Source organism: Takifugu flavidus, chromosome 13, assembly GCF_003711565.1.
Source record: "Takifugu flavidus isolate HTHZ2018 chromosome 13, ASM371156v2, whole genome shotgun sequence".
Taxonomy (NCBI): domain Eukaryota; kingdom Metazoa; phylum Chordata; class Actinopteri; order Tetraodontiformes; family Tetraodontidae; genus Takifugu; species Takifugu flavidus.
The window spans coordinates 9,023,567-9,049,214 of NC_079532.1; the positions used below are offsets into that span (position 1 = coordinate 9,023,567).

Sequence of the window (25,648 nt, forward strand, 5' to 3'; positions counted from 1 at the left end):
TAGCAAGAACGTGAGCGTGTTCTCTATGTTCAAACGTTAGCGACTCGCAGGATGAGAGAGTCACTCTCAATATTTCCTGTCACGCTGCTTCATTACCCAATCACTGATTTTAGCTCATTATAAATCCTCTATTTTACCCTCTTTGGCTGTGGATCTGAGCTTTATCTCACCAAAGGGCATCCGGCAGATATGACCCCCCCCCACTTCCTGTTTCCTCGTCACATCACTTGTTTTTTTCCCTCTCTGCTAAGCTGGCATCATTTAGCTCTTCTCCCTCTCCAGTGATGTGGATGTAATAACCATGGCCAGAGTTCAGCTTTTTCTTCATCTCCTTCTCTTGTTTGCACCAAACCTTCTGCATCCTGTCAAAGGTGAGTGGTTTCAGTCCCGCTGGGGCTGTAAAGAGGATTTTACAGATTTTTTACAGATTTTTACAGATTTTTAAAGGAATGAATGATCCCATGACAGAAGAACGGAAGCATCACGCGTCCGTTAATGAGATATTTTGCTAATCAGAACCAAGCGTGCGTTTCCAACGTGCATTTTTCTCTTTTTACCCAAATGTCTGCAGCCCGGCCCCAGAGACCCGGGGCTGCAGGAGTCTTCCTGTTCCCCGAGGGAGGAAAATACAGCTTCAGCTTCAGCGCCGCCAGAGCCGCCTGCCTGCAGCTGAACGGCACCATCGCCAGCAAAGCCCAGGTGGAGCGAGCGCTGCAGCTCGGGCTGGAGACGTGCAGGTAGGCAAACAGCACCTGCATCATTCAGGAGAACACGTAGGCCTCCGGGGTTCAGAGGTGCATTCTGATGGCACATGGGGTCCATTCTGGGGGTCCCACCAGCTCCAGAATCACAGCTTTGAGGATAGAACCCAGCCCGAGGGTCTATTGATTGTCCTGGTGCCGCTGCTCCTCCTGATGAAGGGTTAAAGCCTGGTCTCCTCTCAGGTTTGGCTGGACGGCCGATCGGGTCGCCGTCGTCCCCCGGCTGACCGCCGACACCAAGTGCGGGAAAGGCAGAACCGGCGTGGTGCCGTGGGTAACGAGTGAGGACCAGAAGTTCGCCGTTTACTGCTTCAATGCATCTGGTGCTGTGCGGTCGTGAAGCCCGTCTGCTGCTGGTTTTGGGGGGTTTTTGTCCATTTTCACTGAATCTTCGATTCCTCCCATCTCGTAGATTTAGAGTTCAGTTCGGACCGGCCAACGGCGCCTCCTCCGAGCGCCACAGATTCTTCCGCGCTGACGTCGCTGCTGCAGACCTCAACAGCCACCGAGCCTCCGCTCACCTCCTGGACCGGGCCCCCGACCCAGGCCTTCACTCTGCTCCTCCAGGCAGCAACCTCCACCTCCGGGAAGGCCTCGTCCACCCGCAATCCCACATCTGCGTCCCAGCCGACCACCTCCACGGCTGCTCTCGTCAGTTCGGCCTTTTCCACTTCTGTCCAACAGAACCTGTCGATGTTCTCAACAAACGCCCCCAAAGCTTCACTGGCAGGTACGCCGCCTCACCTGGAACATTCTTGTCATCAAAGAGTATTTTTTCCTTCCTCAGCAATCTGAAAAGCATCAAGAACCATTTCAAAATATTGAAATAACTATGAACGGATGCGCCACTGAAAGGTCACGAGTTGTTTTTGGCAACTGCTTTTTTCCTGCCACTGATGCTCCTCTGCAACCTGAGATAAGTGAACCACAGCGACTTCCTTTATTCTTAGAATCAGAAATGCGAGCGCTGCTTCAAGGGCGACGCTCAGCTCAGCTGTTTGTCTTCTTCAGACACAAAATGGCTTTGGCCTGAATCGCGGGAGTCATTAGAGACTAAACTCAGCAAGATTCATCCATAAACAGTGATTAACTGAGAATGGTGAGAATGAGGAGCTCCAAACACACAGAGCCTCACACACAAGCTGGCGTTAGCGACCCCGCCCCCCACCCACACACACACACACACACACACACACACACACACAAACGCTGGGATGCTTGATAGAAAGTATCATTTGCAGATAAACTGGCTCCAGACAGGAAGTGAAACAATCCAAGCATCCTGCTGAGGCCCCAGAACAGCCTAAAGTTGTCATTCGTCCTCCAGATCTCCCGACAGCGCTCATCATCCTGGCCAGCATCCTGATGCTCCTGGTGGTGGCTGCCATCCTCTGGTGCTACAAAGTGTGAGTCTTTTCAGACCCGTCCGTCAACCGTGAGCACAAGCGTGCGTTAGGATGACATTAGCACTCCTCAGAAATCAGCCTTTGACTCTCAGGGGGAGGGCGTGGCTTCACCACCGATATCAGACAGAATGATGACCAGTCATGAGGATCAGTTGCTGGAAAATCTTTTTCTTTTTTATTTGAAGAGCTTTTTTTTGTTTGTTTTTTCAGATCGGGGCCAAAGGGGCAGCCAGACGACTGCGTCGAGACCGAGATGTGGAAGCACAGCGACAGCGAGGTGGACCTCAGCCGTGCCCAGGAGGAGGAATCGGACAGGAAGTGTTTGGGTGACATCACACTGGGCATGGATCCCGAGTCCAGGATGACTTTAGAGTAGATCGTAGTTTAAACAGACAGATTCCAAACCCATTTAGGAATGGGGCATTTATTCTTTTTATTTATTCTTTTTCAAAGGGGGTTCTCTTCTTAGTACAAGAAGTTAGTACAAATACTAAATTGTAGGTACTGGAATCTTTTAGCTTCACTCAGTGTACAGGAAATTAAAATGTTTCATGCTAAGCTGCTGCATTAGAAATTAAATAACATAGTTTTCAAACTGGACAAATAGTGAGTAAATGCTATTATAATTTTGAATTGTTTGTGCTTAATGTTGCCTGTTTGTAATGAAGTTACTATTTTTGATGTTCTATCAGTATTCTGTGATTAAAATTGAATATTTCAATGATTTCAATGATTTCCCAGGATGATGAGCACCCAGCTCATAAAATATACCTTTAGTTACCTTTAGTGTTCACAGTTCATGAAATATGGGGCTTCCCTGAAGAAATTTTGAGATAAATGAAATTGATTTATACATTTTGGCGAATTTGAATCGTTTGCATTTAAATTACCGTACAACGATCGTTGTTATTCCTATTATGACGATAGAGGCGCTAATGAGTCATCTCATCGTTTGCTGAAAAACAAAATTAACGAAGAAGAAAAACAGGAAGCAGAAGAATAAGAAGACATCACGTGACCGGAAAACCAAGCTGAATTCCATACATTTTACTACTTCTTTCAGTTCTTTTCTACCGTGTTAAATGTTCGTGACTTGAGTGATTGGAACAGTCTAATAAGCCAAAATGAGACGTCTGGGCTCAGTTCAACAGAAGATACAGTGTGTTTTTGTGACTGAAGTGAAGGAAGAAACGTCTAGAAAGCGAGACGGTCAGGTGCGTCCAGCTGCTGAAACAGCAGCGCATCACAAGTTCGCTCCAATAATCTCGCCGTTTGCTCCTCTAAAGAACATTATGCTGACATTTCTCCGTGTCTTGTCTTGTCAAGGTGTTATACCCACGTCTTTGTTTTGGTGATTCAATCAAATCATGTGCATGTACGCGTTTGATTGTGTCGAGCTTTAAGATGATTAAATACACCGACATAATAAGGCATTAATGTTTTTGTTCTTATTATATTAACATTACACCACTAATCCTTGTATTATGTTGTATATCACATTTTAAAACTGATGTTGTTCATATTAAGTTAAACGTGTCTGTTCTCTTGTCAGCATTATCAGGTTGTTGCCACAGAAACCGTGAACCCTGTTGCTCTGGAGGCCAACATCGATTGTTCCATCGCCACTGAAAAACTAGACGGCACCTGCTGCTATATCACTGTCTTTGAAGGTCATTTGGTTTTTCTTTTTTGTTCTAAACATTTTTAAGAACCTCGTTTTTCGTCCTCTCCCTCTTCTTGATATAATAATCGGCGAGCTGGCTTTGACTTGCTTTGCTTCTTTGGTTTAGCTTGGCTGCAGCTGACCGACTTCTGTATGGTTTCTCTTTAGGACGCCCTCACCTCTGGGCTCGGCTCGACAGGAAACCCAACAAACAGGCGGAGAAAAGGTTCAGAAAGTATCAGCATTCTCACAGAAGTTGCAAAGGTGCCCCGCGATCAGCCCCAAAAGATGGCTGAAATATGGCTTCGTTTTCACCGAGCGCTGTTGTGGTCCTCAGGTTTCACATGGAACGTGGAAGAGGACTTCAAAGCGGTACCAGACACCTGGATTCCGGCCCACAGAGTCAAACATGCCAATGGTCACCCGCTGCCTGATGAGCACGGACACATCCCAGGTGAGGATGAAATGGTCCATGTCTGAATTGGGGTTTCAGAGATCCTGAGACACCACGTGGAGGTGCTGGAAGTCAAAGTTGTGTGTTTGTGCGTGTTCAGGCTGGGTCCCGGTGCAGAAGAACAACAAACAGTACTGCTGGCACTCATCCGTAGTGGACCACAAATCTGGAACGGCTCTTGTTCTCCGGCCCAGCGCAGATGATGGAGACAGTCTGGAGATCGCAGCCGTTCCTCTGGAGGATCTGATGGAACAAACGCTGGAGCTCATTGGAACCAATGTGAATGGAAACCCCTACGGTAATGTGAGGCTGGAAAACCTCTGGAACGTTCTCAGTCGGGAGAAATTCAGATCAGGGGTCGGGACCGAACATCACATCCATGCAGTCCGATAACAAGGTGTTGTTCTAACAGAGGTGGGGAGCAGGAAGCATCCTGTGCACTGCCTGGTTTCACACGGGAGTTTGGAAGTCAGAAATGCTCCTCCGGTGGACTTCCAGCAGCTGCGGTCCTGGTTCCAGGAGTGCCCGGAGGGCCGGGTGGAGGGCATCGTGTGGCACTGCAACGATGGCACGCTCATCAAGGTAGGCTGAGGTCGACCGGAGCACTCTGAACCTGTTCCAGATCCCTTCTGCTGCTCAGGTGCTGCTCCTGTTCAGGTGCATCGACATCACCTGGGCCTGAGGTGGCCGGATGGGGACACGCGTCTCGCCAGCAGGCCGCTGGTGGTGCACGTCGACACGCCACTGGATGAGCACGGCGCCAGCGAGGACTTGTTCGCCTGCTTCTCCAGACTAAACGGACACATTTTCGGTCGGATGCGGGACGTTGAGTTTGACCCCTAAAACTGTGGAGTCGGAGAGAATCTTCCAGTTTCCCCCTGAACCTTGAGCACCTCACTGACCGCTGCCTCCTGGTTTTACCCATAATTCCAGATGGGTCCAGTCTCCATGTCAAAAATGGATATTTTGGCCTCAAAATGATGAAGAAACCGTGTAAATACTGAATTCTCCCGCCAATTAAGTGAACTTTTAATGTTTTGATCAGCTTGTGAAGCTACAGTTCTTTGGTTTTGTACATACATACAAAAGAATATAAAATACAACTAAAAGGATGTGAATAATAGTGAAAATGACCTAAAGGATTCCTGTGCCCAAATGGCCTCATGTACTCCTCAATGCGTGAGAGTTTGACTGTAAAGAACCTTCTGCATAACTGCAATAATGAAATGTGAGTTGTGTTAGCATGATAAACATGTTTGTATTAGGAAAACCTTTAAAACTCCCCAGTGGGCAACAAAGAGACGATGGCTTAGCACCAAATGTTTCATCTGATTACTTTAGTTGTGTTTAAAAACTGCATATTAAAGCAAAAACATTGACTTTACCGTGCATACTGTGGATTTTTACACTTTTAATCCTCGACCATGGTTTGTTTGCAATCATTACTAATCCTTTGATTTGTGTCTTTGGTTGTGCACGCCATTCCCTGGGCTAGGTTAGCATTAGCATCAGCATTCAGGGGTTTAGAGGGTTTTACTGCAATATTTGGTCAAATATGATGATCTTTGATGTGCTGCTGAACATTAAAACCTTTGTGTCCAGATGTATTGAGAGTCAAACTGGAATATTAAACACTTTTAATGGTTTTAAACTAGTCGGGGAGAGAGAGAGACTGAGCCAATAAGGCCAAAACCACATGAAAGCCTTTGATGTGTGTTTGAACATCCTGGAGCCTCAATGACGTTTGAATCACATCTTGTCTCTTCGCATATTTGTGGATCGGAGCTCGACACAGACAAAATGTCGAGCGGCTCAACAGCGAGCTGGAGGTGAGAGCAGCTTATTTAGAGAATCATGGAATCAGGCCGGAGCTCTGCGCTTCCATGCGTCTTCCTTCTCACCGCGACGTCTGCTCTGTTCTAGCATGAGCACGGAAAGCCGGCTCCCTTCTGGGATGAGCGAGGCCCGTCAGGCGAGTCCAGACAAAGAGGCAGCTGAGTTTGACTGGGATCAACTTATGGAAATGAACCCGTCGAGTCTCCAGGGATGGAGACGGAGCCAGCTTCAGGAGCTCTTCAACACGTTTGTCCAGGTAGCCATGCTAATCATGCTGTGATTAAAAGCATGAATGGGCTAAATAGTGAATCAGGCCCCATTTGCTGCTTTTATTTTTCCCCCCAAATTTGTTTGTTCCTCCAGGCTGAACATTTGGACGTGAAGGACGTTGCAGCAGAAAAAATACAACATGTTTTCAGGATCTTTCAAACACTGCTGAAGGTTTGTTTTATGATTCTACACTCTATAATCATCATCTCTGATCTGCACAAACATCGAACACATTCCAGTCAAAACCGGTATTTCTGTTACGGCTGCCGCCGTTTCTCTCCCCAGAACTGGGACGATGAACTCCAGGCCGCCCTCCATTGTGTTGCCAGTGGTAAACGGATCACGTTGTTGGAATTGTTCATACGTTTGGAGCTGGGCAGCGACCTTGTTTGAACCCCGAACCTTGACCTCTGTCGCTGCAGAACGTGCCAGGAAACCGAGGCAGGAGCACGGAGCGACGAGCAAAGACACGTTCCTACGGGGAGAAGTTCGGCACATCCAGGACCAGCTGGACACGAAGACCTCCGAGGTGGATTCTCTACAGAAGGAACTGGGCAGAGAGAAGAGGAACACCAAGGAGGTTTGAGCATCTCACCCGCCGTCCTCATGCACCACACCTCCCAGCCAGGACGCCATCTTCTGGATGTTTGGAATATTCGGGAGGGACGTTGCTGGTGCGAGGACGCCACCCTGCGTCTGTCTTTTACCGTCTCCTGGTTTTCTTTTCTAGTTGGTTTCACGAGCCAAAGAGGCCGAGGACGAGGTCAAGAAGCTGAAAAAAAAGGTGGGTGGCAGCCACTGCTGCCGAGTCACATGACTGTCACCATTGGGCTCCGAACCCAGCAACAGTTGAGACAGTGTGAGGCCGGGCGGTGTGCACACAGCTTGGCTGGAGCCCGTTTCCCAGCAGGGCCTTGGCTCCATCCTGTCCTTTCTCCACAGAACGAGCAGCTCCTGCACGATGTGGAGTTTTATTGCTATGAGCTGAATAACAACGACGCGTCCACGAAGGAGAAGTTCCAGAAGAAGCTCAGCTCTGCCAACTATCATCTGGAGCAGTGCTTGGACGACCTCCAGGTACCTCGGTGGACCCGGTCCTCGAGTGGCTGCTGGGCCACCTTGGTTCCAAACTGTGGATTTTATTTCTAGATTCGTTTTAATTGTGGTTCTTTCCCCCTTTCGTGGTGATTAGCGAGCAGAAGATGAAAACCTGGAGCTGAAAACCCAAAATGAGCAGATGCAGAAAAATCTGGAGGAGTCGGTGAGCGAGATGGAGAAGATGACGGACAAATTCAACAGCGTGAAGGCGGCTGTGCAGAAGAGCAGCTTCAAAATGCAGCAGCTGAGGAAGGAGAGGGATCAGGCCAGCTCACAAGTAACCTCACTCAAACCTCGCCTGCTTTTCTGCTTTGAGGAGAAGAAACGTGCCAGAAAAGTTCTGCGGACTTTCACGGACAAAAGAAGTCCGACTCATTTGGTCTCTTTCATGTGCAGGTCAGAGAATTAACGGAGAAGACGCGTCAGATGATGGAGGAGGACGATGCAGTAATGGCCACCGTCAACACATACGTGGAGGAGTGGAAGGTCTGTTTCCTCCTGTAAATCATCTCTATATTGTTGGACAGAATTATGACCATTGTTGCCTTTTGTTCCCTCACAGAAAGTTCTTTCTGTCAAGGATGAGGAACTATCAGTCTACCGGCAGATGATCCAGGATCTGAAGGAGAAGCTTCGCGTGGCCCAGTTGGACCTGGATAAAAACAACATCATGGACCTGCAGCAGGTGCAGAATGTTCTTGATCCGTCCGTCATTGCTGGGGTGGGCGGAGTCCGAGTGTCTCTGACGTCCTGTTGTGCAGGAAGCTGGAGAGCAGCTTGGTGAAGCTCAGCTTTACATCCTGCGCTGCTTCTGTCACCATATTTCTGGGTGTGTTCTGCTGTTCCTGGCATCTTATCAGCCTGTCCTTCCTCCATCCTCCTCTTACTGAGTCTGTTGGGAGCGAGCAGAGCAGCTTTCATGTTGGTTCCTCTTATCTGCAGCCTCCTTCCACCAGAGATGTTGGTACAGTTCAGTTCCAGGCTGGACTTGTGTCACACTCACACATTCTTCCTGTTTTTAAAACCTAATCCCCAAAAGGCCCTTCAAGAGCGAGACGAGCAGGTGAAGACGCTCACCGAGCAGGTGGTGCAGTACACCAGAGAAATGGAGCAGCAGAGCCAGTTCCTGGACGGTCTAAAGACATCCACTCAGAAAGACCAAGGTGGGTGGATCATTGCCTTAGATGAGACGTTCTTCTGAGTTCTGATGTGCTGCCTTCAGCTAACAGGAAAACACAGTAGCTTTACACACAGGTGAACACAAGTGAGCAGAAGATTTCATTCTTCAGTGAGCTCCTGATGAGGAAAGTCTCCTGGTCGATTGTGACGTCACAACTTCCCTTTATTTCCTGCATCAGGCCGAGCGTCGGCTGTCCAGCAGAGAAAGGTGGAAGAGCTGAAGTCCAAGCTGAAAGCTGCAGAGAGCAGAGCAGCAGAGGAGGAGGAGGCAGCAAAGCTTGCAGAGGCCCACGCTGAGGAGAAAGACAAAGCTCTCATCGAGGCCCTGAAGCGCTTGAGCCAGCTCGTATCTGTGAGTCTAGTCGGCTTCATTTTAGCTTCAGAACTCAGCAACCCACACTTAAATCTGAAGGTTTCCATGGTCTTCATCAGTTTAAATGCATATTTGAAGCGTTCTGACCTGCTGGGCTCTGTGTGTATTCCAGGGGAATTATGACCTAGAAGCCGCCATTGCAGAGATCAAAGAGTGTAAACATCAAATTGGAGTGAGAGATTGTGAAGCAGAGTCCTTGACCAAAGAGATCAACCAGCTTTCCATGAAAATCAACCAACTGGTGGACGAAAATGAACATTTCAGAGAAAGACTGGGTCTGTATATCAGATTTCTGCCTGCATTTCTTCTCAGATAACACCCATTACTGTTGTTTACGTCTGTCCTTTCCATGACTCCCAAGGTCTGGAACCTGAACAGGAAGTGGACCTCTCAGAGTTCAGACGGGCCAAAGAGCTCAGACAACGTCAGTACAAAGCAGAAAACCAAGTGCTCACCAAAGAGGTAAAACAGGATTTTAAATGTGAGCAGACGTGCGTGAGCAGCACCTCCACTGATGCTGGTTCAGGCTGATGATCACTGATCTGCTCTTTTCTAATTGGATTTTTTTTTACCCCTCTGAAACAAGATTGAACAACTTGAACAGGAGAGGCTGGAGCTGAAGATTAAACTCAGATGCCTGGCGAAAGAAAAAGGTGAAACAATGATGGTATTAAACGGCCACTCAAGAGTTCAGCTGCTGCTCCTCTGTATTAACACTCGTCCCGGCTCGCAGGACTCTCGCTGTCGGCTTCAGAGCTGGAGCAGGACTTCAGGCTGTGCAGCAGATACGCAGAGCTCAGACGGAGAGTAAGACTCCACGCTGTGGCGGCTTCTTTTAGCCGCCCTGGAGAAACATCTCTGCTCAACACAGGAGCTGCAGTCATCTTCGTTCAGTTGTGTTTCTTTATTACAGAATGAGTTTCTGGAACAAACCATCGACCAAAAGGAGCGAGAAGTGAATCTCCACAAGGCCGAGTGTGATGTCAGATGTAAGAGCTCTGCCACCTTTGAACTAGTTTATACGTCTTTTTATATAGAAGTCAAACAAAGACCTTTTAGATTTGGGTGAGAAACAAAGGCAGAAAAAGACGAGTTCACGTTGGTATGAATGAGGACGCTCTCAGAAGTGCAGCTAAACGGATTCAGAGCTGCTAGAATGTCTGTCTTGAAGTGACCTGCTGGAGATGTTGTCTCTCGCTCACAGTGAGGGAGCTGTCCCAAGTCAAACACGACCTCCAGGTTGCCCTGACAGAAGTGCTCACGACCAACGAGGAGCGAAGTAGAACATCACAGGCGCACCAGCGGGAACAGGTGGCAGCCGGCAACCTCAGGCAGCAGCTTCTGGACGCTGAAGAGAAGGTATCTTCATCCTGTGGGCAGAAGAAACATCATTCTTCTCTGCTACAGCTCGGTTTTAGCTCCCATTTCATGTAAATGGAATTAGTTTGCAGCTCATTCGAGGCTGATGTTTGAGGGGGGGGGACGCTGTAGCGGGCCGACAACACGTCCCTGGGGTTCCCCTGCAGACGTTTCGATTCACGAGGCTTTAATTGTTAAAAATTCCTTAAGTGTTTAGAACTTATGGACAATGAGTGTTTGATGGGACTGAGCTCTACTTTCTCCGTCTCCCAGATAAACCAACTAGAACGTGAGGTCAAGCTTCTCCGAAGGGCTGGTAGTGCTGAAATGAGCCTGCGACCTTTGACCCTCCCTAACGACCTGGAGCCCAGCAGCGCTGAGACCATCAGCTCCCTCAACGAGTACGCTGTGAGACTTCTCCAGGTCAGTGTCCCACCCAGTTAAAACTGTCCTTATTCATCCGTATAAAGTGCAGATTACATAGTAATAGCAGGTTTATTATGTAGGAACTGAATAACAGAGAGGAACTAAACAGGAAACTGGTGGTAAATCTGGAGGAACACAGAGAAAAGCTGTCAGTTATTGCTCACCAGCAGGGGCTCCTCTACAGAGAGCACATCAGGTTGGTGCAGAAGAAGGGTTCTGGCAGGACGTGGTGAGTGTTCAACTAAAGTTTGGTGGTTTTCTCCAGCGAGAAGGCCGACTGGGAAAAGAGAATGAAGACGTCTCAGAAGAAACTGGAAGAAGAGAAGCTCCAGTGGGGCCAGAGGCTGAAGGAGAAAGAGGACGCTCTGGCAAAAGCAGAGGAGATCATCGCGTGCAAGGACAAACTCATCCTCGATGGTCTCAGCGCTCAGATCTCAGCTTCGGCCGACGGAGCTGATCTGCTAGCTGGCGTCATGAAGGTCGCAGAGGGTCCGTCTCACTTCGCAGCTGTCATCAGAAGTGCTGAAGAGAACGTCAAAGACCTCCAGGAAGCGCTCCATAAAAAAGAGCTGCTGCTGAAAACATACGACCAGAAGTTGGCTCGGGCCAGTCAGGTGCCGCCTCTCCGGAGTTACTCTCCGATTAGCTTGTATTTGAGCAGCGATCTGCTGTCGCGTTAGCCAAAAAGAAAAGTGTCTCGTTGACAGCCACCACAGAAGAAGAATGGATTCGGTCCTCTCTTGCAGGAACAGGAACATATGATGAGGACACATCACGAGGAGCTTGGAAGGTTGCAGGAGCAGGTGCAGTCCCAAACACAGCAGATCTTGGACCTCCATAAACAAATAGCAAAGGTGCGCACGTGTCCACGGCACGCTCAACGCCAGCCCCGATCCATCTGGGGGAACTGCTGCTTAATTCTTCTCTCTCCAGAAACCAGTGGAGTCCTTTCAAACTGCTGCGGGTCCGATGGGAAGGTTCCTGAAGGAAGTGGCTGCTTTGAAGGAGGCAGTGACAGAGCGGGACATCCTCGTCTCCTCCATCACAGACAAGCTGAATCAGGCCAAGACGGAGCTGGAGAGGCAGAAGATCTCACAGGAAACTCAGGCCAAGAACCACGCGGAGGAGATCTCACGGTAACCATGACACCATCGCCATCCATCCTGAGGTGGCGGCTCGGAGAACAGACGCGGAGGACTGGGATCAGACAGGTGCTCTGTGCTTCACAGGCTGGAGGAGGATCACGCTGCCCAGGTGAACGCTGCCGTGGCCAGGTGTGAGGACCAGAGGAGGCTGCTCAAGCACTCGGACAAGAAGACGAAGGACCTGCAAGACGAGCTGGCAGCCCAGAAGGAGGCCAACAACACCATGAGGAAGGTGGTGGAAGACCAGAAGAACCTGCTCGCCAGGAGGGAAAAACACGTCAAGGTTGGGGTTTTCTGCCTGCGCTTCTGTCCTTCTGTTAGCGTTAGCTAAGGGTTGCTGCTGCTCTTGGTGTCTCAGAGTCTCTGTAAGGCTCTGCAGGAGCTGCGGGCTGAGATGGTGGCCTCAGCAGAGAAGAAGCCTCCTGCTCCTACTGCGCCGGGGAAGGGAGGAGTTCACAAACAGACCAGAGAGCTGCAGGTGGGATCTCTTTATCCTCATCACACACTGGTCTGTTGTGACATCGGTGCATCGTGATGTAAACCGCTTCTCTCTCCCCACCAGGCACAGGTGAAAGATCTGAATGAAAAGCTTCAAGCTGCCAGGGAGTCTGCCAGATCAGCCAGGAGTAAGGAGAAATCCCTTAAAGGAGAACTGGATCGGCTGACCTCTGACCTCCAGACGTGCAAACGAGAACGCAAGCGTCTGCAGGATGAAAGGAAAGAGAGACAGAAAGAAATGCAGGAGCTGCAGCGGCGGAACAGCACGTTTAAAAGTGCCCTGCAGGTGAGGAGCAGAGCAGCACGCCGCCTCCACGAGGCCTCGTTTGACCTCACTAACCTTTGACAGGGATCTTCTGCTTCCAGCAGCTGGAATATCAAATGTGTGGAGTCTCCGCTGGTCACAGCCGGAAAACGGCAGTGAAAATCTTTTTCTCCGTTTTTCTCTCTTAGTTGAGTCAAGCCGACAAGATGACCATTGACAACCTGCAGAGAAAAGTGAGGAGGTTGGAGTCGCAGCTGAGGAACCGGGCCGGAGATAAGGAGCCGAAGGGCGGAGAAGACGAAGGAAGAGCCGCCACGTCGGAGAACATGAACCTCACCTCCACTTTTGTGCAGTGTTACAGCGTTCGGTACACGTCGAAGTGAGCGTCCATCTTTGGGAAGGTGGACGGGAGACGGGGGACACTTTATTGTTCAATTGTCCATCAGTGCAGGACACAAACATCTGATGGAGTGAGTGTAGAGAATAAAGAGCAGCGTTTTGGGTCACTGAGGTTTGTGTGGATGCTCAGCTGAGTCTTCGTGGTCACATCTTCACCATCTGCTGCAGCCTGGCAGCTCTTTTCCCTCACCCAGCTTCTAACCCTGCTCTAAACACACCAACCCTCACCCAGCTTCTAACCCTGCTCTAAACACACCAACCCTCACCCAGCTTCTAACCCTGCTCTAAACACACCAACCCTCACCCAGCTTCTAACCCTGCTCTAAACACACCAACCCTCACCCAGCTTCTAACCCTGCTCTAAACACACCAACCTTCACCCAGCTTCTAACCCTGCTCTAAACACACCAACCTTCACCTTCAAACAAGACTTAACATCCAAAACTGCCCAAATGTCCTCACTTTGCATGTGAAACATATTCTGGTCCTCACTAGCATGTACAAATGCACACACACAAACACACACATACCAAACCTGAGGTAATCAAGCATCTAAATGGGACGATGTGTGTTATAATTACAATTTTCACCTCTGAACTCTGACCTGTTGACCTTTATTTCAATCTTCGACCTGAGATTTGGATCTCAGGTGGAGTCCCGTCCGTCCGCAGCAGAAACTGGCTCGTCCGTGTCTGTGTGGGCCGAGGACTTTATGCTCTCCGCCTCCGTCCCTGCAGGTTGGTCTGCTCAGGTTTCACTGGACATTAATATTAAATGAGACTCTGCTGCTGATCCATCCAGCCACCAGAAGCTTCATTCTCCACGTCTTCGTCTTCATCGGTCCGCTCTCGCAGTGTCCTCCGGCTCGTGCTAAAATGTCCCTCAGGGTCAAATCCCACACGGACCTGCAGACGGCTGGGAAGACCTCGCTGGACGAAGGCCTGTGCAAGTCTTTGTCCGTGAGCAGCAGTAACATCAGCAGAGGCGCTCGCTTTGGGAACGGGACCTCCGTAGAGGTCAAAGGTCTCTCCACAACCCTCAGGAGACCCGTTCGGGCGGTCAGGCCTGTCAGCACCATCACCTCCAGTGGTTCGTTCCTCCAGATCAACCATCTGCAGGGAGAGTTGGTCAGGAAGAGGAAGGTAAGGTGATGGAGGGGGTTGTGATCAGTTCTGATGCCCTGTGAGAACCTCTATGGATTCTTTATGGATCACTGTGTCACCAGGACCATCAGCGCTGAGGTAAAAACACACTGGTGTTGGTGGTGAATATTGATTATCTGATTAAGCCAGGTGATGAAATCTTCTCTTTTATTAATGACAATCTTGAACCACGCTGGAGGTTTCAGTTTATGCTTTTATGAGAAGATTGACCATAAAAAAGTCAAACTGATGGAGGTAAAGACAGCACATACGAGAGCTGCTGTGATGCAGGTGAACAACCTGGAAGCCTCCAGGAAGCTCTGAGGATGGTCAGCACACACATCCTCCTCCGAGCTTCTTTGACATCCCTGTTTGGATTTTACGAGGTCCCAGAACTGAGTTGGACTGCTGATGTCTTTAAAGGAATGTGAAGATCTGAGGAGAGAAAACAAGTTCTTAGCGAATGAGATCCACATGGAGCGGATCGCCATGCGCACAGAGAACGAGCTGACCATGAGGAACCTCAGGAACCTCAACCAGGAGCTGCAGGCTCAAGTCAGAGAGGTAAAGGTTGGATTTAATGCACGTGGATCATGGGAGAATATAGAAAAGCTTCTCTGTAAGAGCTCATCATTGGGGAGCAGCAGGTCCTGTGGTGATAGAGATCAGAACAAACATGGTCCAAATGGAGAATTTACGCTATACGCCACATTCACGGCTCACTTCTCTGACTCGGAGCGTCTGGAGTCCTGTTACATCTACAAACAAAGGCAGCTTCTAATGTTTCTGACCCAGTTCCTGCAGTAACTCTGTAGCAGACCTTTCTGCCCCTCCAACAGCTGAAACAGAGGCTGCATCAGAGCCTGCAGAGGGCGACGCTGTGCTCGCAGGCCGCGGAGGAGGCGGACCGGTCCAGAGGGGAGGCGGAGAAGGGCCGAGCCCTGGCTGAGGCCCGGGCCCTCGGCTGTCAGCGGGACAAAGAGGTGGCGGAGGCCGACAGGAGCCGCACCAGGGAAGAAGTGACGCAGCTCAAGAAAGAGGTTTGAGCCAGACACAGTCAGAGACAGGAGCAGCCTCACAGCTGCAGGCCACCATGTTCCTGGGCTCCATGGTGACGTCCTGCCTCTAAACTGGTCTAAACTGGTCGGTTTCACTCAAGAATTGAGCTCAGACGGTTTCCAGTTGAATCAATACTTGGGTGGACCAGTAGGGGGCGGTGCAGGACACAACATGGGGGTTCTGAGCTGACGCTGTCGTGAAAGGTGACGTCACGCGACCCTTTCCTTTCTCCCCTGTAGCTCACTGATGTGCAGCTCTCGCTGGCCCAAACACAGAAGAGTTACTTTGAAACCAAGCTGGCGCTGGAGCGAGTGGCTGCAGAAAACCAGGCCCTGCTGCAGGAGAAGGAGAAGCTGCAGAGAGAGCGAGAAGAGCTGGGGAAGCAGCTGAGACGGACCACGGAGGAGAAGCAACAAGTGGAGGACAGGTGGACGCAGCATCAATCAACTGCACTGCAGCAGGGAATTCTCCATAAAACACAACATTTCCAGATATTATCTCTCCTCAGCGCTACTAAACTGTTAAACTTGAGTTCATCACCATTTATGGTGTCAGGAGGAACATTCAGACAGCAGAAAAAAGCTCAGGAGGCATTAAACACAAAAGAAAGTAAGAGAAAGAGGAACATTAGGTGGTCTTTGGTCTGTTAGCATCTCTGTTTTAGCAGCTGCTAAGGTCTTGATCTGGATCCAGGTTGTGTTGAAACTCCTGACTGGTGTTCAGATGGAGGGTCCATCAATAATCCAGCACATGAATTCCTGTGGAGATGAATGGTTCCTCTCCAACAAGCCTGATAATCTAATCAGCAAGAATTATGCAGCAAAGGTGAAAAGCTGATTTTTATCAAATCCTGGTGAGAGAAGAGATGGTGACACCTGAGAAGATGAACGAGGGCACGTTTAATCCAATCAGTGGAGATGAAACACAGACGTGCTGCTCAAGAACACCTGACAGCTCCAGATTTATGCTCTCTGGGTTTGGGCTCTTTGTTCTGTTGGAATTGTGGAACAGATCAACATATTTTGGAGCCTAATGAGGTCACACCGGTGTGAGTGATGAGCGCCGTCTGACGGTTCACTGTAGATGATCCAGAGCGTCCAGAGGTCAAACAGGAGTCCAACCAATTGTGAGGGTTCAGGAGAGGCCCCGAAACAACAGAGCCAGAGGAAGAGCTTTAAATCCCAGCTGTGTTGATGCTGACACAGTGCAGGTGGTCCCAGCGCCCAGCAGAAATCTCACTTTAGCTTCACTCTGACAGACTCACGTGTCTAGAATGATGGAACGACTCGCCGCCTCCATGATTCTGGAGCCAGCTGAACCACATTCATTTGAGCTGAGCTCTTTATGAAGGACGAGCACGTTAAAAACACGAGGGTGAGCTGAGTACAAGCCTCTGCCTCAACCTCAGACCCGATTCTGTTGGGTCTTGAATAAATAACCAATCAATCACTGAGATTCTTCAGGAGGAAAGTCCTCCTCCCTCCAGCTGGAGTCATTCCATCGAGAGGCTTTGGTTCCCTCATCGCCCCCTAGCGGCCACACCGAGTAACGACAACCCATCGCAGCTCCGAGTTCTGCTCCATGTGCAACAGATGAGATGATCCAATCTTCAGTTAAAAGTCAACAATGTATTCATATTTTTATTTGTGTGTTTTACTCGTGTGTTTTCAGCGAGCTTAACTTGCGGCGCAGAGCCACAGCGTTGGAGGAGGAGAGCAAAAAGGCCAACGAGGCTCAACGGGAGGCCGAGGCGGAGCGACGCCTGACTGAGAGGGAGAGACGGGAGAGAGCGGAGGAGTGTCTCAGCTGGAGGGAGAAGCACCGAGAGTTAGCTGAGAAGATCCAGGCTGAGGAAGATGTGAAGGCCCTGAGGAAGAACAAAACAGTGAGAGGACACTGATGATGATGAAGATGGTGGTGGTGGTGATGGTGATGGTGATGGTGATGATGATGATGGTGATGGTGGTGGTGGTGGTGATGATGATGGTGGTGGTGGTGGTGGTGATGATGATGATGATGATGATGATGATGATGATGATGATGATGATGATGATGGTGATGGTTGTTGGTGATGGTGATGGTGATATAATGATGTTGGTGATGATGGTGGTGGTTGTTGATGATGATGGTGATGGTGGTGGTGGTGGTGATGATGATGGTGTGGTGGTGGTGTTGATGATGATGATGATCTGACTATGACTGATATGATGTGATAATTATGATCTGGTGATGTGGTGGTGATGGTGGTGCTGGGTAATGAGTGGTGGTGATATGGTGTGTTGTGGTTGGTGATGATGCTTATTCTGATGCTGATCTGTGTGGGGTGGTGGTGGGATGGTGTCTGCTGGGTGCTGCTGATGGTGGTGCTGATGGTGATGCTGATGGTGATGGTGGTGGTGTGGTGTATGGTTGCTGTGATGATGTGGTGTGGTGGTGATGGTGCTGCTGATGGTGATGATGATGGTGATGATGATGATTTCCTTTGATCTTCAGTGTCAGGCCAACATCAAGACTTATTTCCTCTGCATGACTGAAAGTGATCAGAGAGTCAAAATCCTCAAAAATCCCGACGGAACGACACGGAACTTTACGGTGAGACAAGTTCAGGGTGGGACAGTTGAGGAACGTCGGCTGGTCGGTTTGTGGCCGTGACCCTCGTGACCCTCGTGACCTTTGCACTAAAGACAACAAAGTTTAACATTTACTGTTAATCTGGATGGAATCCAATTAAAAAGCATCAGAACCTTCTCAGATGTATCAATGTTCATGAGGCGTTTATGTGATTTGGACCAGGAGGGAGAACCCGTGTTCTTCGCCCCAGAACCCAGCACCCAGGAGCCCGAGAGGAGCTCATCCAGGTAACCAGCAGGGGGCGCCCAAAACCCCACTTCTGTGTGTTGTCATGGATACAAGGGGGGTAGATGTTGATGATAATTGATTTTTCAGGACCATGCTCCGGGTCTCTGCCCCGCACCTCGGGGGGACCAGGGCCCGAGTCACTTCGACGATCTGCCCGCCTTTGGGGGCCAACGTCCTGAAACTGGCCCCCAGCGCAGGAACAGGAAGGTGGTGGAATATTTTTGGATCCCTACTGACCACGACTAAGATCCCCTCCAGCCAGATGTTTCCTCTAAATAAACTACCGTCTTTCCAAAGTTCTGCTTCTTTATGCTGATAAAATCCTCTAAATGAATAAACTTGCTTTGTTGTGATGGGATTGGGCTGTTTTTGTAATAAATGTTGTAATAAATGGTGTTTAATGTCGGGCAGCAGAGGACGGTGGACACGACGTTTCCTTGTGAAATATCGGGATTTTTAAGGACGATCCTGCAGCAGCATCCGCTCGCGCTCTGATTGGATCGTTAAAAACGAGCAGAAGTGGAAAGGCACATTAATTTTATTCTGTTCCACTCTCAACTCTAAACAACACGTTAAGTCAGCGTCGTTATCCTGACGATAATGTCACGATCATCTTAAAGACGCTCGGACGCTAACAGGCTCCGACCCCTGGAAACCAGCAATGCCAAAACTCAGTCCAGGGCCGGGATCCTGCCAGGTTTTCTGTCCTCCCGGGTGGAAATCTCGGTTTTTCGGGCCTTTGGAAGAGCCGATTTCCACCCGGGAGGACAGAAAACCTGGCAGGATTCTGACCTTCCAGGACCGGGTCCAACACCTCATCCACAGGTGTGTCACATTATAACATCTGCAGGTGAGCAGTCAGGGACGGCGCTGATTGGCTGAAGCTCCAGTCAGTCACGTAGGGGGCGGGGCAAACGTGTCCAGAAATTATAAATAGCAACGCATTAAGAATGTAAAGTTAATTACAAGGATAATTAGATTTATGTCCAGATGAAAAGTAAACAAAGAAGCACGACTCAGAGTCCTGGTGCTTATGTATTGGACTTTATTAACATTAAAGCAACAGACATGCACAAATATCTTAAATACTTTACTGTATGGTCATGGTTTATAAGCATTATTCTTAGGTAAAACCCTGCTTCAGCATCAGCCTTTAGTTCATATTTAAGAGGGCAGCTCCATTACAACCCAGCCACAGATGTTCTTTAGCCAATTTGAAGAAAAACATTTACAATTCAATTCATCCCGTTCACTAAGTGACCCCGCAGAAAAGGTAAAGATGCTCCCCCATCAATGAAAGTAAATCATCCCAAGATTCACAGGAAAATCTGCTTCAGTAAATTTATTGTGCAACTGGGCCAAAACGAAACACTTCAGCGCGTGCGCGGGCTCGTCGATGTCGTTATCCCAGCACCAAATCTAAACTACACAAAACAAAAAGCCCGTCTAGCTAAGAGGTAGAAACATAGGCAACCTTGAAATGTCACGCCGCCGATGCGGAACATCGGGAGCTGTTGGACTGCTGCAGCCACGTGATACAAGAGGGGGAATATCGGGGCAGAGAAGGGAGCACACAGCAGGAATCTCCTGAATGGGTGACACAAGCAGGTATGCAGCCTTTCCTACAAACCCCCCCACCCCCATCTTTAAGGATCAGATGGTGAAATGAGTTCCGGATCCACAAGATCACAAAGCAGATGGCTGGAAAGATCCGCTAATTAATCCCCCTGTGAACTAGCAGTGATGCTAATTTGACCCGAAGTAGGACCTCTATGTGTTCTTAAACAAAGCTGTTAACTAGTGGAAGAACAACCAGTTAATAGTAGGGGGGGGGGGTTATAAACATGCAAGACAGAAATTTAAAAAGAAAGAATGAAACACTCCAGACTTCATGCAGCTGATCAGGTCACACGTCCAAAACGCAAACATCTGTGATGCAACATTTGATGTGTCAGCCGGCCGTCACGCCGCGGGTGGTCGCCCGCGGGGCTGCGCGGCTGTGGCGGCACGTGCGTGAGGCGGGAGCAGCCGAGTGTGGTGTAGTCGTGGTTAAATTATCAGGAGTTTAATAAAGGAAGGTGACTGTAATCATATAATGAGCGACGTCGTCGTCAGCCGCACGTTCAATCCGCTTCATCGTCCGACTCCTCTTCCTCCGCCGTCTCCAGCCAGGTGAGCCACTGGTTGACCTGAGCAAGGCAAACATTGATATTTACTGTTCTGTGCATCAGAGTTCAACAAAGAGATTTTCCCTGCAGGGCAACAGTACCTGAAACAAAGCTTTTCCTTTTCCAGGGAATTCTTGAGTGATGTCTTCTTTCCATGCAAGGAAGGCTTCTTCTTCAATGATCTCCATGTCGTAAAAGTTCACAAAATAGCGCAGCAGCATGCCTAAAGAGGAGGTGACAACACAAACACTTACTTGGTTGCTGTGGTGAAGCATTAAACCCAGATTTCAGGGCCTTTGTCCAGCACCAGGACATTCAGCACCACCTTGTGGACAAACTGGGTAATGGCAACATCTCAGCGCCATTAGCTTAACTGTTGTAGGCTAGCATGACTCAGGCTTTGGCGAGTGGAAACTTTAGGGTGGTGGGTGGGGGCAGGCGTTTACCTTTAGGGAAGGCGTTGGCGTTGCAGTGCACCTGCAGGGCGTACAAGGCGCTGACCTGCAGCTCGGTGTGGTCGTGCAGGAACTTCTGCATGACGGGTTTGAAGGCCAGCAGCAGCTGCTTCTCCTGCTCCTGCTGCTCTTTGGAGGGGGCCGCCAGCTGCTCATCGTTGTCCGCCATGCACAGCTCCTGAGAGATGTACTGGAGGAAACTGGGAAGGATCAAAGACAAGGTCAAGTTTCCCACAAATCTGCAGAAATTTCCCTGGGAATTGGTTTGGCAACCCAACATTCCCTCAGAACAGAACATCAGAGGTGTGCGAGAGGATCTTCAGGGCTGGATACTCACCTGGTCATGAGGATGTTGACAAAGCCTTTGTCGGTGTGAAGCTTAGGAGAGATGTTGTCTTTGATCCACTTGTAGATGGACTGTGGGGACGGGTCTGCTTTGATCTGCTTCAGCAGCTCCTTCTCCAGCTTCAGCAGAGGGAACAGGAAGCTCAGACCCTTCCCCTCCAAGATCTCCAGCATGCGGTCCTTGTTCTGATCAATTTCTGGAAACAAGCAGGCAGAACGTCCGGTGAAACCGCCTGAAACGGCCTTGAGGTGGACGCTGCGGGAGGACCTGGCTACCTGGGAGCATCTTCTGCATGTTGACTTTGCTCTGCTGGAAGAGATCGGTGATCCACTCTCGGTCCTTCAGCTTGGCCGTCTGTTGCAGGCAGAGCAGGAACAGGGGGAAGTGGGTGCCGTTCTCCAGCGGGTGAGCCAGCTCGGCCACGCTCACCAGCTCGGCAATGACGGCACGAGCGACGAACTGGGCCAGGTAGGACTTCACCAGGGGCACGTCCTGCTCGATCTTGGGGCACTGGTCCAGGACGTTGAGGAAAGCCTGCGGAGAGGAGACACCACGCGGCTTCTTCCTCAGCCTCCAGGTCTCGGCAGCGGTTTGGCGTGAAGGGCGAGACTGTACCTGCATGAAGTTCTCTCCGGTGATGAGGCTCTCAGCGCGGAGGGTGTGGATCAGCGTGCTCACGTGCTCCTTGTCCTCGTCGGGACGGTCCAGGGAACAGATGATGATCTTACTCAGCATCTCCGGCAGGAAGTGCTTGGGCGCCCTCATGTCTCGCACGCCGGTCACGGCGTCGGTCAGGTTCTTGCTGCTCAAGTACTCCGCCGTGATCGCCTCCTGCGGCAGGTTCAACCGGGCACAAACCATCAGTCACATCTCAACCGTTACCTCCACGTCTGCTGAGGAGCAACAACAAGCGGCGCTGCTCACAGTCATTTTAAGCAGCTCCTCCCTGGCAGGAGGAGGTTTCTTATTTGTCTTCTGAGGTTTCTCCTGGATGGGAGGAGGGTTGGTCTTCAGGCCAAGCTGCGGAGGCTAACGCCAAACAGCACGTTAGCAACACACACACGCACCATTAAGGCTGTGAGAAAGGTGCCGGGTACCTGTCCCAGGGGAGGGGTTTGGGTGCGCGGGGGCTGGGCGCTGGGAGGCATCATGGTCGGGATCTGAGGCTGGAGCTTGGGAACCTGGTTCTTGTTGAGAAGGAATGACTGTGCAGGCCTGAGGCTGATCTGCAGGACCAGGAGATGTCAATCAGAACACAACCTTTGTTACCTCGGAACGCTGGTTCTTATGGAGCCAAGCACGCCCTCATCTCTGTTGGTAATCAGTGGACAAGCTTCCAGCCGGGGGGGGGGGAGGAGAGAGGAGAGGGGGGGAGGGGGAGAGGGGGGGGGGGAGAGAGAGGGGGGGGGGGGGGGGAGAGAGGGGGGGGGGGAGAGAGAGGGGGGGGGGGAGAGAGGGGGGCGGGTCAGACAGGGAGGAGCAGAGGGAGGACTGGAAGCTTGCTGTGATCCTCAGAATAACGCGTCTTTTTTCTAATCATCGGGCATGAAACGCATGATGCATCCAATAATAATCTGGGCCCCGACACGGGTCGCCAGGTTACCTCGTCGGCGTTGATCTGCCCTTTCTTGCTGAATCGTGGGGAGAGAGAGGGGGGGGGTCAGACAGGGAGGAGCAGAGGGAGGACTGGAAGCTTGCTGTGATCCTCAGAATAACGCGTCTTTTTTCTAATCATCGGGCATGAAACGCATGATGCATCCAATAATAATCTGGGCCCCGACACGGGTCGCCAGGTTACCTCGTCGGCGTTGATCTGCCCTTTCTTGCTGAATCGTGGAGGCATGTCCTTGGTCTGGACCTGCTGCTGGGCCATGTGGTTCTGGTTCTGGTTGAGAAAATGCTGGTTCTGCACCTGTGGGGGGAGGGGGGAGGGGGGGTCACACGGGCCGAGGTGAGGACCGTGACCCGCGGCACCGCCGCGCTCCATCGGCCGGCGCCGGCAACTCACCTGGTTGGACTTAACAAAGGACTTTGGCCCCATGTCGAACTGTGACGGCGGAGGAGGAGCGATGTGGCCCCCGTGGCCATTGAAGAGCGGGTTGGTGCGGTGGCGGCCCAAAGTGGGCGAGTACCGGTCCTGAATGACCCCCGGGCCCGTTCCGATCCCACTGCCTGAGGTGCAGAAGCGCAGACGTTGGGCTTTAGAGACGGAAGCGAAGGCGAGAGGCGAGTTGTGAGAGCAAACCTGGCATCTGTCCAAACATGTCGGCCAGTCCCCCCAGAGCCTCCCGGTCCAGTTTCACCCTGTTGGCTATGAAGGGGCTCTCCAGGAAGAAGTCCATCCGGATCCCCTGAGACATGGGCGCCGGGATGAAGACACCCAAATCCTGCAGCAGCAGAACAGAGCCCATCAGCATTTATTCGGGTTTCCCCAGACCCGACCGAGGACGGCCCACAGCGACACTAAGTGGCCCCGCCCACCCAGGATCACCTGTGGCCCCGCCCACCCGGGGATCACCTGTAACCCCCCCCACCAACGCTACCTTCACTGCATCCTGGCGGATCTGGTTGATCGTCTTTGGTCCGTTGTCGATGAAAGCCTTGCGGGGGACCCAGTTGTTTTCTCGCAGTTCCACTGTGTCCTGCAGCAGGAAGCGGATCCTGGCCGGCAACTCCTTGTTGTTCATTAAGGATCGCATCCGGGCAAAGTACTGATCCATTAAAGACTGGAGACCAGAGGGAGAGGGGGAAGCTTGAACGTGGCGGCAGAAAGCCGGGCCAGGCCCGACACCACGGCACACAACAGGACCCCCATGATGGGATGTCGGAGGCGTACCTTTGCTTTCTCATGGTCGAGTCTCGGCCCCACGGTTCTCATTATCTGACAGAGGCACTCCAAATCCTCCCCCATATCCTTGAGCTGGACTCTTTTCTTCTTTTCCAAGAGCTGAGGGGAAGAAGGGCAGCAGTCAAACACGATGTTCTGCCCCCCCCGTTCTTGCCCCCCCCCAACAACAGAGCAGACTCACTGTTTTGATGCACTTATGAAGGATAGATTCGTGAATGAGGTCGAGTTTGCCAAGTTCCCCGATGAATTTAATGTTGCCAAGCATCTTGATCTTGGCGATGGCCCGCTGCTCCTCCTCCTCCGAAGTGAGAGGGTTGTCGTGTTTGTCGTAGACTGGAGAACAGGCGTTAGCAGCGTTAGCATCGTTAGCATCGTTAGCGTCAGAAACACCCTCCCAGGAGCCACAGAACCTTACTTTCAACATTTCTGGTGCGGTTCTCAAATTCATCTTGAAGTTTGGAGATCAGCAATCTTCTGAAGGTCTGAAAGACAAAGAGAGACGGACGGCTTCACAACGGCGTTCCCCCCCGGAGAGCAGCGGCGCTCCCGCCCGCCGACACTCACTGTGCTCTGCTTTTGGGATGTTTGGATCTCAGATGAGGAGCTATCAAAGTTGGGCGCGTCCTCTGCCAAGCGCAGACATAGCTGAGCATAGAGCGAGCTGTACTTGGGCTCTTCAAGGGCTTTGTCCACAATCTGGGGGGGGCAGAGGAACATCTGTGAACATCTGTGAGCAGCTGCAGATGCAGCAGATGGGGCGACACTCACCAGCAAGATGATCCCTTTAAGGACGAGTTTTGAATCTACGCCCACGTTCAGGAGCTCAAGGCATAGCTTGTCAAACTTCTCAGGTGTGAGTTTGTTGAGTATGCTGACAGGAGAGACAGACAGGTAGGTGAGACACAGACAGACGGGTAGGTGAGACAGACAGACGGGTAGGTGAGACACAGACAGGAGAGAGACAGACAGAGAGGAGAGACACAGACAGGAAACACAGACAGGTAGGTGAGACAGAGAAGAGAGACAGACAGACAGGAGAGACACAGACAGACAGGAGAGACACAGACGAGAGAGAGACAGACAGGTGGACAGACAGGTGAGACAGACAGGTAGGTGAGACAGACAAGTGAGACAGAGAGGAGAGAGACAGACAGACAGGAGAGACAGACAGACAGACAGGTGAGACACAGACAGGAAACACAGACAAGAGAGACAGACAGGTAGGTGAGACAGACAGGAGAGACACAGACAGACAGGTGGGCCAGACAGGTGGGCCAGACAGGTGGGACAGACAGGTGAGACAGACAGGTGAGACAGACAGGTGAGACAGACAGGTGGGACAGACAGGTGGGACAGACAGGTGAGACAGACAGGTGGGCCAGACAGGTGAGACAGACAGGTGAGACAGACAGGTGGGCCAGACAGGAGCTTACCCCCTCACTTTCCTGAAGATGGCATCGTGACGCTCTTTTTCGGTGCTGGAGTTGACATCTCGTCTAGTGCTTCGTGAAGGAACCCATCTCTGGACGCTTTGCCCTGGGGTCTTCCCCAGGAACTCGCTGCGGGGGGGGGCACACAGAGACTGAGCTCCAGCGGCTCCAGCAGCCACACAAACACACGCCCCCACCCACGGTGAAGG

General features: G+C 50.9%; 5 protein-coding genes across 6 annotated transcripts in view; 4 read left to right on the forward strand and 1 right to left on the reverse strand.

The window, feature by feature from the left end:
• Window positions 1–54: 54 nt before the first annotated feature.
• On the forward strand, window positions 55–3,152 carry lyve1b (lymphatic vessel endothelial hyaluronic receptor 1b). Of its 2 annotated transcripts, none has more exons than XM_057051233.1 (6): window positions 55–371; window positions 572–737; window positions 945–1,042; window positions 1,174–1,491; window positions 2,089–2,167; window positions 2,378–3,152. In XM_057051233.1, exons 1-6 carry the CDS (start codon window positions 302–304, stop codon window positions 2,541–2,543), a joined length of 897 nt encoding a protein of 298 aa, XP_056907213.1. In that variant the 5' UTR covers window positions 55–301; the 3' UTR covers window positions 2,544–3,152. The 2 variants fall into 2 exon arrangements, with proteins under 2 accessions (XP_056907213.1, XP_056907212.1); XM_057051232.1 differs by having other exon boundaries at window positions 63–371; window positions 945–1,084.
• Window positions 3,142–5,668, forward strand: rlig1 (RNA 5'-phosphate and 3'-OH ligase 1). The gene is made up of 7 exons (XM_057051231.1): window positions 3,142–3,381; window positions 3,720–3,837; window positions 3,999–4,094; window positions 4,168–4,284; window positions 4,385–4,582; window positions 4,697–4,866; window positions 4,942–5,668. The coding sequence occupies exons 1-7, from the start codon at window positions 3,292–3,294 to the stop codon at window positions 5,125–5,127; spliced, it is 975 nt and encodes a 324-aa protein (XP_056907211.1). The 5' UTR covers window positions 3,142–3,291; the 3' UTR covers window positions 5,128–5,668.
• A 1,643-nt stretch (window positions 5,669–7,311) lies between these two features.
• On the forward strand, window positions 7,312–13,735 carry LOC130535855 (centrosomal protein of 290 kDa-like). Its single transcript, XM_057051211.1, has 20 exons — window positions 7,312–7,467; window positions 7,583–7,974; window positions 8,051–8,173; window positions 8,528–8,651; window positions 8,847–9,019; window positions 9,153–9,315; window positions 9,402–9,502; window positions 9,627–9,693; window positions 9,774–9,847; window positions 9,954–10,029; window positions 10,245–10,399; window positions 10,673–10,822; window positions 10,906–11,021; window positions 11,091–11,439; window positions 11,572–11,679; window positions 11,759–11,961; window positions 12,055–12,253; window positions 12,329–12,448; window positions 12,533–12,754; window positions 12,922–13,735. The coding sequence occupies exons 2-20, from the start codon at window positions 7,915–7,917 to the stop codon at window positions 13,114–13,116; spliced, it is 2,778 nt and encodes a 925-aa protein (XP_056907191.1). The 5' UTR covers window positions 7,312–7,467; window positions 7,583–7,914; the 3' UTR covers window positions 13,117–13,735.
• A 128-nt stretch (window positions 13,736–13,863) lies between these two features.
• Window positions 13,864–18,550, forward strand: LOC130535862 (trichohyalin). The gene is made up of 8 exons (XM_057051224.1): window positions 13,864–14,274; window positions 14,698–14,838; window positions 15,114–15,314; window positions 15,573–15,760; window positions 17,005–17,218; window positions 17,827–17,925; window positions 18,127–18,191; window positions 18,280–18,550. The coding sequence occupies exons 1-8, from the start codon at window positions 14,008–14,010 to the stop codon at window positions 18,506–18,508; spliced, it is 1,404 nt and encodes a 467-aa protein (XP_056907204.1). The 5' UTR covers window positions 13,864–14,007; the 3' UTR covers window positions 18,509–18,550.
• Window positions 18,551–19,220: 670 nt separating this feature from the next.
• The window catches only part of eif4g2b (eukaryotic translation initiation factor 4, gamma 2b), a 59,973-nt gene continuing 53,545 nt past the window's right edge, over window positions 19,221–25,648 (reverse strand). The window contains exons 5-22 of the mRNA XM_057052635.1: window positions 25,443–25,568; window positions 24,778–24,880; window positions 24,574–24,705; window positions 24,425–24,491; window positions 24,191–24,342; window positions 23,998–24,108; window positions 23,705–23,887; window positions 23,407–23,548; window positions 23,170–23,333; window positions 22,960–23,073; window positions 22,259–22,387; window positions 22,086–22,190; window positions 21,777–21,992; window positions 21,437–21,695; window positions 21,153–21,357; window positions 20,807–21,015; window positions 20,462–20,583; window positions 19,221–20,381 (exon numbers count right to left, since the gene is read on the reverse strand). Of these exons, the coding sequence (XP_056908615.1) occupies window positions 20,316–20,381; window positions 20,462–20,583; window positions 20,807–21,015; window positions 21,153–21,357; window positions 21,437–21,695; window positions 21,777–21,992; window positions 22,086–22,190; window positions 22,259–22,387; window positions 22,960–23,073; window positions 23,170–23,333; window positions 23,407–23,548; window positions 23,705–23,887; window positions 23,998–24,108; window positions 24,191–24,342; window positions 24,425–24,491; window positions 24,574–24,705; window positions 24,778–24,880; window positions 25,443–25,568 (2,605 nt within the window). The 3' untranslated portion in view covers window positions 19,221–20,315. The remainder of the gene's footprint in view (window positions 20,382–20,461; window positions 20,584–20,806; window positions 21,016–21,152; window positions 21,358–21,436; window positions 21,696–21,776; window positions 21,993–22,085; window positions 22,191–22,258; window positions 22,388–22,959; window positions 23,074–23,169; window positions 23,334–23,406; window positions 23,549–23,704; window positions 23,888–23,997; window positions 24,109–24,190; window positions 24,343–24,424; window positions 24,492–24,573; window positions 24,706–24,777; window positions 24,881–25,442; window positions 25,569–25,648) is intronic.

What these genes read in the sequence shown, in the direction of transcription:
- LOC130535855 (XM_057051211.1), top strand. Translation starts at nt 7,915, where the DNA reads ATGATGGAGGAGGACGATGCAGTAATGGCCACCGTCAACACATACGTG. An exon ending in GGCCGAGTGTGATGTCAGAT is followed by an intron (nt 10,030 to 10,244) that starts GTAAGAGCTCTG and finishes TCTCGCTCACAG; the next exon opens with TGAGGGAGCTGTCCCAAGTC. An exon ending in AGTTGGCTCGGGCCAGTCAG is followed by an intron (nt 11,440 to 11,571) that starts GTGCCGCCTCTC and finishes CCTCTCTTGCAG; the next exon opens with GAACAGGAACATATGATGAG.
- LOC130535862 (XM_057051224.1), top strand. Translation starts at nt 14,008, where the DNA reads ATGTCCCTCAGGGTCAAATCCCACACGGACCTGCAGACGGCTGGGAAG. An exon ending in TGACGCAGCTCAAGAAAGAG is followed by an intron (nt 15,315 to 15,572) that starts GTTTGAGCCAGA and finishes TCTCCCCTGTAG; the next exon opens with CTCACTGATGTGCAGCTCTC. An exon ending in CCCGAGAGGAGCTCATCCAG is followed by an intron (nt 18,192 to 18,279) that starts GTAACCAGCAGG and finishes TTGATTTTTCAG; the next exon opens with GACCATGCTCCGGGTCTCTG.
- rlig1 (XM_057051231.1), top strand. Translation starts at nt 3,292, where the DNA reads ATGAGACGTCTGGGCTCAGTTCAACAGAAGATACAGTGTGTTTTTGTG. An exon ending in CTAGAAAGCGAGACGGTCAG is followed by an intron (nt 3,382 to 3,719) that starts GTGCGTCCAGCT and finishes TTCTCTTGTCAG; the next exon opens with CATTATCAGGTTGTTGCCAC. An exon ending in CTATATCACTGTCTTTGAAG is followed by an intron (nt 3,838 to 3,998) that starts GTCATTTGGTTT and finishes GTTTCTCTTTAG; the next exon opens with GACGCCCTCACCTCTGGGCT.
- lyve1b (XM_057051232.1), top strand. Translation starts at nt 302, where the DNA reads ATGGCCAGAGTTCAGCTTTTTCTTCATCTCCTTCTCTTGTTTGCACCA. An exon ending in CTCGGGCTGGAGACGTGCAG is followed by an intron (nt 738 to 944) that starts GTAGGCAAACAG and finishes GTCTCCTCTCAG; the next exon opens with GTTTGGCTGGACGGCCGATC. An exon ending in TTACTGCTTCAATGCATCTG is followed by an intron (nt 1,085 to 1,173) that starts GTGCTGTGCGGT and finishes CCCATCTCGTAG; the next exon opens with ATTTAGAGTTCAGTTCGGAC.